Consider the following 12,780-nt stretch of genomic DNA (forward strand, 5'->3'; position numbering starts at 1 on the left):
CCGTGTTAACCACACAGAGTCCTCCACTGTAAAGCTAAAGTGTGTGTGTTAAAACAGTCAGTCATTTGGTTGCTGTTGATCTGATGAGCTTCAACACGGTAAGACAAACACACTCTTACTTAAATGATTATTGCTCATATAACATGCGTGTCTTTACATGAGAAATGTTAAGAATAGGGTGATTTACATATACTTGTTTAAGTGATGAATATATTAACGCAAGTATTCATTACTTCAATGAGCTCATTGTTTCTGCCTTAAATCATTACATTGTTTAAATTAATACATTTTTAGCTAACTGTGACTTTGTATATGTACATTTCTGAAATGCATATCTTAGACAGTTTCCTCTGATAACAGATCACTCTAAATTGTAATGTGGACTCGTGTATTTTCTGTAAAGCTGTAAAACGATGTGTATTGCATATGTATTTGTATCTGTATTATAGATATATGTTATGCTGATGTGGGTCAGAATGGCTCCTCCTCTTCCTCTGATCTTCTTTCTGCTCATGATTCACGGTGAGTCTCTCTTACATTCACATTAGAAACACTCTGATGTTTTATTTAAGGCCTCATGAGCGGCTGATCTGCACTTTCTTCTGTCCTGTTCTCACATATTTCTCTCTGAAACAGGAAGTTTGTGTTGAACATGTCAAACGCTCCTTTTAGAAATGTCCGATAGTCTTTTGCTACTTGCTAGTCAGTGTCACATGGTTTAGGGAGAGGGACTTTCTCAAAGTTCAGAGCTTTTGATTGGACAAAAATCACTGTATCAGCAGATCATGAATATGTTTGGCTCATGTTCTCAGAAGTGAATGTGTACATGGTAAATATTTATCATGTCAAAGGAGTTCACTAGCATAAATGAGCTCTGAGCTGATAAGAACTAAAGCCACAAAACTAATATTTTGATGTCATTGGGTATTTAATAAATCAACTTTGATTATTTTCTTTGTCTTATTTGTCATATATTTCATTATTTGAGAGTGCATCATGTTGTTCGTGGTTCTCTCTTCACTCCTCTGTCTCTGTACATTTACTTCTGCTTTTCTGCAACACCCTCCATCAAAGCTCATCAAAAGATCACTGTAGGACAACTTTTGAGTTCAGTTTAAAGGGGGAATTATGGAAGGGGGATTGATGGGGTGTAAAAAAGAAAAAAAAAACTTGCATCACAATAAGTTTATTGTGATTGGCAAAACATCAGAATTGTATTATTTAAAATAACAGAATTTTAGAAGTTTAGTGACAATATCTTAAAATGTTTACATGGTACAATGACTGGTAGGCTACTGTCTTATTTAATTATTATTATTGCTTGACACAAATTTCATGATTTCAATCTCTATCAAGAATTAAATTCTTGTGATTTGATTCCGATCTTGATTCAATATCAATTAATTTGGATGATATTAGGTACAGTAGATACATGTACATTTTTCTCAAGAAAAAACTAATCTCACACATTGCTGTAATCATACAGAGCCCTGTCAACTATTAGTATTAAATATTAAAAATAACAACTCTAATTAAATATAATATGTTTGTATTATAATAACAACAATATTGTAGTGATATAGGTAAAAATGTAATATGTAGGCTAATATAGTGCACATATTTAGCAAATGGTCTCTATAGCTAATTTTTCTAGCCAATTAACGTGCTATGGTCATTAAATGGCTTTCCTGGGGTAAATGTAATGTTATGCTTCTCCAGCGTTATAATGTTATGTGATATTCTTGTTCTCCAGCTGTTTTATTGACTTCTTTCTGCAGCTGAAAAACACTGATTGATCGATATTATGTATGAGGTGTTGCACACACTGTGTTTTCTGGTGACACAGATCATTTTTATTTCTTTCACACATAGTAGCTGGCAGTGTGACTCCTTCATGTCAAAAATTGAAACGCCCTGCGGCTCACCACTGCCCCCTAGTGTCACTCGCCAGTACACGCAGGTTTAAGTGATGTTAACATAAACATCTATAGCCTACTTAATAAATGGTAACCAACAATACATAATTCAGCAGGAGAACTAATTAGTGAAATCAGCTTCTGAGTTCATGGGTGGAATAAACATATGGCAGGACTTCTACTTTCTGACCCCTGGACTATACACCTCTGGTCAGTGTCAGTGCGATTTTTCTCTGCGTGAGAAAATGTGTGTGTGGCGTGAGAGTGTGTGAAACGTGTCGATTAGAGTCTCAGGCTGAAAGTGTGACAGTTCACAGCCCTGCTCTAGCACTAGATCGTGAATATATTTTGCTCTTGTTCTCGGAAGTGAATGTGTATATGTTAAATATTTATTTAGTCATATTCCAGGATTTACAGTTTTTCTGAATTGCTAAAACACTAAACCCACTTCTCTGAACCAAATTCTCAATAGCCTAAACCAATTTCTCAAATAAATCACTCTTTCTGTAAAACATTAAACAAGTTCAGGTTAAAACACTGTTTGTAAATCTCATGCACTCTTCTTGCAAAACTCAAAACACAATCTCACTCATTAAAACACATTTCTCACTGTGATGCACTTATGTTTCAAAACACTAAACACAGGCAGGCTAAAGTCAAACACAAGTACAACACAGTTGTCATCGTTTACACACAACGACTCACAATTATTCACACTTATTTCTAATGATGAGACCAAAACAGTGCCTAAATTGACTCAAAATGTTGCATAAAGGTTAGAGAAGGAAGAGTGTGAGTTAGAGGAGGAAGAGTGTGAGTTAGAGGAGAAAGAGTGTGAGTTAGAGGAGGAAGAGTGTGAGTTAGAGGAGGAAGAGTGTGAGTTAGAGGAGGAAGAGTGTGAGTTAGAGGAGAAAGAGTGTGAGTATAAGAGGAGGAAGAGTGTGAGTTAGAGGAGGAAGAGTGTGAGTATAAGAGGAGGAAGAGTGTGAGTATAAGAGGAGGAAGAGTGAGTGTAAAAGGAGGAAGAGTGTGAGTATAAGAGGAGGAAGAGTGTGAGTATAAGAGGAGGAAGAGTGTGAGTATAAGAGGAGGAAGAGTGTGAGTTAGAGGAGGAAGAGTGTGTGTATAAGAGGAGGAAGAGTGTGAGTATAAGAGGAGGAAGAGTATGAGTATAAGAGGAGGAAGAGTGTGAGTTAGAGGAGGAAGAGTGTGAGTATAAGAGGAGGAAGAGTGTGAGTATAAGAGGAGGAAGAGTGAGTATAAGAGGAGGAAGAGTGTGAGTATAAGAGGAGGAAGAGTGTGAGAGTGTGAGTATAAGAGGAGGAAGAGTGTGAGTATAAGAGGAGGAAGAGTACACGTGTAAGAGGAGGAAGAGTGTGTGTATAAGAGGAGGAAGAGTGTGTGAAAGAGGTGATGAACGAGGAGGAAGAGGAAGAGGAAGGTGTGGAGAATGTTGTCAAGGCTGGATCTGCTTCAGGGTTTTTCTCTTCTCCTGCAGAGATGATATTCTCCGGCCGGACCGACATGAAGACGTGAAGCTGAAGCAGAATAAATCTCTCTCACTGACCTTGATTCTGCAGTTGCTCAACTCTTCTGACTGTACTTTACAGTGACATGCTTTTCATTTACAGTTTTTTACTGTAACCTTTTGGGCTTCTGCAGTTGGTCACTGTATTTCACAGTATGCAAATGCTGAATATACAGACATTCCATACTATACAATATTCAGTGCAATACTATACAGTACTTGCAGTGCATACAGTATTTATTCACTCTCCACTGTCAGGTGTCAGTACTACTTTATTTATGAAATTGCAAAATTTGTTTACTTTCTTACCATATATAAATAAATATTTCTCCTGTAACTGCATGCTGTGGATTCTGTGTTCTCCATTCTTCATGTAGTGTCTAACGAATGATCTGCAGTGTTTCTAATATTGACTGATGTGTGTAAGATCTGAAAGCATTGTTTGATTTTGCCAGAAGAGTCAGAGATTCTCTGAATGAGTTTTGAACATTTGCTTTTGTGTTTAAGGTTTTGAGAAAGTGAGTGATGGTTTCAAGAAATGTGTTTTAGCAATTCAGAAAAACTGTAATTGTGCAGCTTGTTGTTTTTGGCTGATTTCTTGCTTCTCTCTTCACTCCTCTGTCTTAAAGTAATTCACACTGAGATTATTTATTTACATTTATCTTATATTTCCTGTAATGAGTCGCTGTTTTCTAATAGTAATAAAGTATTGTCATGTTTTCATGGCCCAATATAACAGATAAAACAACATTTACAGTTTGAGGAATTCTGTGTTTCAGGGGTTTCTAGTGATGATATGAGTGTGAGTTACAGTCCTTCACACATCTGTGCACTAAAGGACTCAACAGTGATAATGAGATGCACTTATACATACCCTACTGGACATCAGATCAAGAAAGTGTTCTGGACCAAAAACCCTAAAAAGGGTGTTGAGCCTCCAGATCTGTCTAAGGACCCTGAATACAGTCAGAGGCTTCAGTATCTGGGAGATAAACAGCAGAACTGCACCGTCAGACTGAGTCATGTGACACTGAAGGATGAACACATGTACTGTTTCAGATTCATCACTGATAAAAAAAAATGGATTGGTGCTCCAGGAGTAAATCTCACTGTCACAGGTGAGTTTGATGAGGTTTATCTCTTCTTCTGTGCATTATGTTGAATAATAATCAGTGTATGACAGCAGCACTAGATATAATGTGTGTGTTGTGTTCAGATCTTCAGGTGGAGTCTCCTGAGAGAGTGACAGAGGGAGATTCAGTCACTCTGAGATGTAAAAGCAGCTGCGCTCTGACTGACAGAGCAACATTCATCTGGTACAGAAACTCACAGCCATTAACTGAGAGAAGAGACAGAAACAATGAACTCCTGCTGCAGTCAGTCAGAAGAGAGGATTCAGGCAGATATAGCTGTGCTGTAGACGGACACACTCACATCTCTCCTGAGGTTCAGCTCAATGTCATGTGTGAGTGCAGATTGACTTTCTCTCTTTAACCCTCATGCACTTTAGATTTCTGGTTACAGTCTGTGTGGTCCAGGTCAAACTGATCCTAATTGTATTCAATTCCCCAAAAATCACACTATGAAAAAAAAAAATGATAATAATTACAATCAGGTACAAATAATGAACTTTTAATATCAATACTTTTCACACATTACAAATAATACATTTCTGAATTTATGATTTATAAAAATGTTTTAACCACTATTTTTAAGACTGCCCCTCCCCGACACCCGTGGGACACTTGCCATTATACATTAATAACAATAATATCTTAGTCAAAACCTAAAGTAATCTTGACCAACTATATAGCATTTGAAAGCGTTCAGACTGTAGTTAAATCACTCAATCCATATATGGAAATCGAAGAGTCCTTATACAGGATCACCAGAGGAGTCTGGATGTCATCTAGTGGAAAAGTTTGGTACTGCACTCAAAAAGATCATACTGAATTATTATTATTTATTTTTTTTATATATCAACCTACATTTTGTCACATAATTTGTTCAGATATTTAGCTTTAATTTTCTTAAAGTTTTAGTTGAAATTTTTTTGTAAAATATATATTTTATATAAAATATACAACTTAAAAAAATATATATTTCTACAATAATCTGTGAAGCGTTCCCTTTAAAAAGATTCCAAACTTAAGTCTGTGCTCTGAAGTATTTTGGATTTTTAACAAGGTTTTTAAAGGGCACCTATTATGCAAAGTTCACTTTTACACAGTGTTTGAACATAAATGTGTCGGCAGTGTGTGTACACAACCACACAGCAAAATCCCCAGTGTTAAATTAACACTCCTCAGTGTTTATATGTGTCCACACTACAGAGTGTTAAAATTAACACTGAAGCAAAGAAGAGTTTATTTCTGTCATAGATCGATAAAAGTTCTTGAGATTTAACAGAAGTTTAGATGGTAATGTTTTATGGAATGTTTCATTTCATGTCACCATTATGGTGGTCAGTGTTTGCTTTAGTTGGGCTCTTGACACTTTACTTTTTAACATTAGTATTTCTCTGGTTTATACATCTCTGTGTTTATAAACCACATTTGTTATTGCAAGATAAACTATGACCTGGGCTGTGTTTCCCGAAAAACATCGCAAGTCTAATTTGATCGTATAGGCCAGTGGTTCCCAAACCTGTCCTGAAGGACCCCCAACACTACACGTTTTCTTTGTCTCCCTAATCAAGCACACCTGATTCAACTCATCAGCTCATTAACCCATGTGATAATGAGCTGATGAGTTGAATCAGGTGTGTTTGATTAGGGAGACAAAAGCCCTATTCGGACGGGACTAGTTTTCCAAACGACGTTTGAGTTACAATTCTTATCAACCTACGTCTGTGATTTCATGTACGGATTCGGACGGGACTAACATCTCCGTGTTTATTACCGAGGTAGGAGTGTCTGTTTTACATGTGGGCATTGCAGAAGATCACGTGTTCAGAATGCGTGGATTGCGTATGGTCATTTGAAATTAAGTACTTTTAAAATTAAGCACTTTGAAATATAAAGTAAAACGTCCTAACGTATTTAGTGTTTTGTAAACCTTTTATAAAAATTGTAGTATAAAAAAAAAAACTAAACATAGATTTATCATCATGATTTTATAGAACTGGGTTCTTATAATAAACCCACCGGAATAAAAAGTTTTAACTTATATAATTTACACGTTATGTAATTAAGTGCAGAAATGAAAGTATCTTACCTTACCTTCACTGATATTACAGTTGCCAGTCTTAACAGTTTACATGATTTGGCTCTTCTTGTTGATTTCATTTTTTATTTTATTTTTTCTTCGCAGTGTAGGCTACCAAACACATTTACATCCATTATCGGTGCGCAAAAAGCAGAAACTTGAATACCGGCGCGATAGCGAGAGATTGTATGGCAGTTCACGTTGACCAAAACACATAAGAAAAAGCGTTTTGGAAAAAAAATGTCCGGTAATCACAGACATTCGCATTCGGACGGGATTAGATTTCTCTGAGGACCGCCGAGTTTGACGAAAAACAGTAGGTAATTTGCTCTGGAATTTTTACGGAGGTCGTGTGAGAAAAAGACAGACATGGCAGATTCGGACAGGATTAAAATCTCAAAGTACGTCTGTGAAACAGATATTTCTCTAACGTCCCCCTGTGAAACTAGTCCCGTCCGAATAGGGCTAAAGAAAACGTGCAGTGTTGGGGGTCCTTCAGGACAGGTTTGGGAACCACTGGTATAGGCCATTTGTTGCAGTTGGTCTGAAATCAAGTTAGGCTTAAGATGCTTTTGGAAATGCAGCCCTGGTTATGTTTCAATGATGAAATTTCTAGTGATCTGATTCAATGATGGCACCCAACATTATAAATTGATTAATCAAATGCTTCATTAATTTTTCACTACAGTAGCCACTTGCAGCAATGTTTTAATTATCTGAAGGTGTTAAAATCACACACAGACATCAAGAATCTACATATGAATCTCAGCAATGGTGACAATCAAACAAATGCTTCATGTTGCAGTGCATGATGGGAGCCACCAATCAGAACGCATCAATGGCTCCCATCATGCATTGCAGTTTGAATAAATTATGCAGCTGAATTGTCCTGTAATTTTCATTGTTTGCTTTTATTTTGCTATTGTTTTGTTCTGACTTTAGTAGCTTGTTTTGTGATGTTCAGAGTTGATCTGTTCGTCACTAGTTTGTTTATTGTCACCATTTTTGAGACTCATATGCTGATTCTTGATGTCTGTGTGTTTAAATACAATAACTTCTTTGCACAAAGAAATATCAAAATTGTTCATATTGCTGTTGGATCTCAAACTGTAGAATCTCAGAGCTACAATCACCAATACTAAAACGAGACATCAAGCATATAGTCAAAGATTTAGACTCTGAATGACATCAGTGAATCAGGTCACTACACGATGATAATGTCATTATCATCAAAACATATTGTGAGCAGGTCATGTTTTCTCTTGCAGTAACAAATGTGCTTTATAAACACAATGATGGAACAGCCAGAGAAAAACTAACCTTAAAAATGAAAAGGGTCAAGAGCCCAACTAAAGCAAACACTGACCACTTTTGTCGATGTATGACAGAAATAAAGTCAAACTGGTAATAATAAATGCAACAATGTGTAATGACTCAAAGTCAGTAGTTCTTGTGTTTCTCTTTTTTTCTGTTATTGTTGTTTCTCTTTCCTTCAGTGATTCTGCTTATTAACATCAGGTGTCACCACTAATAGCCAATCATCACTTAATTAATCACTTAATTATCTCATTAACTTCAACACTGCTTCAGTGTTAATTTTAACACCCTGTAGTGTGGACACATATGTACACTGAGCAGTGTTAATTTAACACTGGGGATTTTGCTGTGCACCTTTTTCAATCCCCATAAATCATAAGCAGTGTCTCAGTCTCAAGCTGTATGCCTTCTCACGCACCCCCTGCCAAACTATGGATCCAGGTAAGTGTTGCACTGCACACTCAGACCCCACTCCGGGACGGGTCTCTGTCCTCCACGGGTACGTCTGTGGTCCCATTGGTCCTGCTGGTTCGGTCGCTGGGAGCCTGGCTAGCGCCCGTCACGCTGGCTTATTGGGACGTTCAGATTTGGCTATGAGATTCAGTACAGCGGCGAACGTAGAGGCCCCTTGTTCTGCATGCGGAGATTGCGAGATTGTGAGGTCAGGGTTTAACAGCTCCTACTTCATTGTTCCCAAGAAGAGTGGTGGGTTACATCAAATCTTGGATGTGCGTGTTTTGAATCGGGCCTTCACAAGCTTCCGTTCAAAATGCTAACACTGAAACACCTTTTCAAATGTGTTCGCCCCTAAGATTGGTTCGCAGCGATCGACCTGAGGGACGTGTACTTTAATGTCTCAATTCTCCATCAACACAGACCGTTCCTACGCTTTGAGTTCGAGGGACGGGCGTACCAGCACAAAGTCCTCCCTGTCGCCCCGCATATTTACGAGGGTCGCGGAGGCCGCCCTCTTCTTGGCCCACTCGCGAGATCAGTTGTGCGAACACAGGGACCTGGTGCTCAGACACCTCAGCCATCATCATATTCATTGAACTTTAATTTTTGTCTGTTTTAGATCCACCCAGGAATGTCTCAGTGTTGATGAGTGGATCTGGTGTAATAGTGGAGGGAGATTCAGTGACTCTGAACTGCATCAGTGACTCAAACCCTCCTGCTCTGAACTTCAGCTGGTTTAAGGAGAATGAAACCTCAGCTGTTGGATCTGGACAGAGTTTCAGTGCACTACAGAGTGGACGCTTCTACTGTCAGGCTCACAATCAACATGGATCTCAGAGATCAGACGCTGTCACTGTCACAGGTGAAGCTTTTATTAACACACTCCTGTATCTTCACATCATTCATCAGTTTGGAGAGTTAATCATGATGATCTTCCTCTTTCAGTTCATCGTGTTGCTGGTGGGAATGTGATTGTGATCACAGCGGCATCTGGAGGATTATTCATCATCTTCATCATCATCTTCATCCTGTTTATAATGTGAGCTCAATAAAAAACTGCAATAATTGTATAAATTCACTTTTGGTCTAATGTAGGAAATGGCTAATTTGTGTTTGATTATTAGTAATCTTTAAAATAAATGCATATGCTGCTAATGTCTTTCATTATAACAGAAAGAAACGAAGGAGTGTTAAATCTAAAGATCGCACAGTGAAACAGGTAAATCATCTAAACATGACTTCACAAACGCAGAGAATGAATCGATCAGCCGTTATCTGTGTTTCAGACTGTAAATGTACAAAGTGACAGGATTCAAACCTTCCCAATCCAGCAGTAACCAGTTTGTACTATAATATAAAAGATTTTAGTGATTTTAGTGGGCAGTTGTGAATGGCCTTGGTTGAAGTTTTTTTAGTGAATTTAACCAATCTGCTTAAGTTTTTAATTATAATTTACTGTTAGATTTATGATGACTCAAGCCATTAAGGGTTTTGTACAAGATGCATGACCAATCGGAGATTACTTAATTCACGTGCAATCATTTCTCATTGATTTATATTTTATCTGGTCAAAAAACATGGTCTAATCTCTGTGTCGTGGCGTAAATTAGTTTCAGCTATATGCTCAAATTAAGAGAAAGCAAAGTGAGAAAAACTGCAGAAACTATAAAATCCACATCAAGACCAAACTTTGAAGAAATTCATGTTATTTTATTTAGTTAATTTTATATAGCTTTTACTTACATGAAACATGGAGTAAAATATTTATTCGGTAATCATCTCATCTCGCCATTTTTCGTTACCGCAGCAAACGCTCACACTTCTGAGCACTTTATCACTTCAGGTGAATGGAGAAGTTTTTCATATTAATAATTTTATATTATTGACTGTAGTAGCTCTATGATTCTACAGCATGTGATCCATCAGTGTCGTGATAATCTGAAGAATTTTAAATTTTAATTTTGAACTGCTGTATCTTTCAGACACACTCAGAATCTCAACAGCGGTGATGATAAAAGTGCAGTGCATGATGGGGGCATTCAATCAAAACTCATCAATATCTCCCAGCATGCATTGCAGCATGAATAAATTATGCTGAATTGCCTTAGTATTTTCTTTTATTATTATATCTGCTTTTATTTTTGATGTTGTTTTTGTTGCAGCTTTTTCGTAGCTTGTTTTGTGATGTTCAGAGTTTTATTTGATTATTGTGTTGATTGTCACCGTTGTTGAGATTCATAAGCTGATTCTTGATGTCTGTGTTGGTCTACATCATGCAGTAGTTCAAAACCTTTTTATTACACCATGTGTTTTTAAAGTTCTTAAGATTACTTCTTTGTCACTACTGGCTCGCATGTGGTAGTGACACAGAACTATTACACTCAAAAATGAAAAATATATTAGTAATAAACATAATGAAAGATAAGACTCTTTATGAGGTCAGGCCACTACATGACGATTATGTCACCATCAATAAATAGCCATCAACACCTGATCACATTTTCTCTCAGATTTTCATGTCATAACGAATGTGTTTTATAAACACAGTTAAAGCAGTCAGAGTAAATCTGACGTTAGAAAGTCAAGGGTCAAGAGCCCAACTAAAGCAAACACTGATCTCCATAATGGTGACTTCAAACTATATTATTTTCAATAAAACGTCAACTTCAAAACCTCTGCTAATTCTCAATAATAACTTTTATGACAAACTGGTTTGTAATACAATATTTTTAAATTACAGGCAACCACAGTTGGCAGGTTTTTATTTATTTATTTATTTTTTAACCATGGTTCAATGCCATAAAACCTAAAATATTACTGCCGTATTTTTTACGGTAAAGTACTAGCAACCACAGTTGCCTGTTTTTTTACCGTAAATTTTTGTTCAGTGATGTAAAACATAACAATTGCTACTGTATTTTTTACGGTAAGGTACGGTAAATGCAACGGTAAGGTTTTTTTTTTCTTACAGTGTACTTCCAAAATCCGTACAATTAACAGTATTTTACTGTAAAATTACATGAAATGTCCTGTGAGAGCTATTGCAGTTTTTCACTGTATATAGTAAGGGTATCTCTGCAATTAACATGTTTTTTCCGTTGCTTTTTTACAGTTTTTTTACTGTTAAAATTACGAACATATGAAAAAGCCCTTTACTTTGAACATTGTCAGGGAACTTTTTTGATAGTGTTTCCATAAAATTGTGTATATTCCAAAGTTTATCATTGATTATGTTTTTAAAAATGTATATTTATTATTGTCATTGTGATATTTTGTGATGTAAGACCTTCTGTCTCTCCTGTAGATCTCTGATCCCAATGAAGACACATATACAGCTCTTGAGCTCAAGTCCACGACCTCTGACCTGTACGACACACTCACAGTAAGTGAGACGTCAAAGTCAGATACTCCATCACTGATGATCACATGACTGATCTCTCGCTCTCTTTCACACAGACCGTTGATCGCAGACCTCCTGAAGACTCCTGAAGACTCTTGATCCTCAGAGCTTTTCTAAACATGAGAATCCATCAGTAAGTGTCAGAAACTGCAGCTCTTCTCAATATAATCAATAATACTCTCTTCAGTATAGTGTGATTGTTTTATGTATCTTGTGAAAGGGTTTATAATGTTGTTGATGAACTTCAGTCAGTCTTTCTTCATCTTATTGTTTGTTCAGATCAACAGGAAGATTCTGCAGTGAGAGGCGGAGCACAAATGAACCAATCCTGAGCTCTGTGGGCGGAGCCACTGATGATTGACAGGGATCATCAGTGATGAGTCACTAAATAGATTTATTTATGTATAGTTAAAACAAATGATGTAACAGTGGAATTAAATAAAGGTTAAAAGCTGGTGAATTGTCACTCTGTAAAAAAATATAAATATAAATGCTAAAATTAAGTCAGAGGAGTAAATCACCTAAAGTGATGTTCATTGGTGGATACATGTGCATTTCTCAGCTTTAAATGATAATTGATCATTTTACCCTAATATACTGAACAAAATCATAATTGTGCCACTTCACAACAGACACTCTATCATTTTATGGTCAATATTATCAGCTTCTGTTATTCTGTCTTTGGTGTTCCTGTGACTTTCCCTTTAAGTGATCAGTTGTATTAGTGATGCGCTCATACAATACGGTCTTACTGGCTGTACTCTGTATATACATGTAGTCCATGTGTAAATGTAGAATTCTGTATTCGTAGTTTCATTTTATTAAAACCATTATATTCTTGATTGCTTCTGTCTAAATGCTCATATTACAAAGTCAATGAGAAGTACGATTCAGCTACAAAGCTTTTATTATTTACTACGTTGAGTAGTTTAATTTTATGAACACAGGAAAATTAA

The 12,780-nt window shown here is 36.7% G+C and overlaps 1 protein-coding gene across 1 annotated transcript; it reads left to right on the forward strand.

Annotated features, from left to right (window-relative positions):
• Window positions 1-454: 454 nt before the first annotated feature.
• On the forward strand, window positions 455-11,913 carry LOC311077669 (B-cell receptor CD22-like; the record flags this gene model as incomplete). The annotated part of the gene is made up of 8 exons (XM_084106256.1): window positions 455-522; window positions 4,224-4,562; window positions 4,661-4,909; window positions 9,044-9,286; window positions 9,370-9,463; window positions 9,598-9,643; window positions 11,729-11,806; window positions 11,881-11,913. The coding sequence occupies exons 1-8, from the start codon at window positions 459-461 to the stop codon at window positions 11,911-11,913; spliced, it is 1,146 nt and encodes a 381-aa protein (XP_083962382.1). The 5' UTR covers window positions 455-458.
• Window positions 11,914-12,780: the final 867 nt, after the last annotated feature.

Source organism: Abramis brama (assembly GCF_963993115.1).
Source record: "Abramis brama genome assembly, chromosome: 2".
NCBI lineage: Eukaryota > Metazoa > Chordata > Actinopteri > Cypriniformes > Leuciscidae > Abramis > Abramis brama.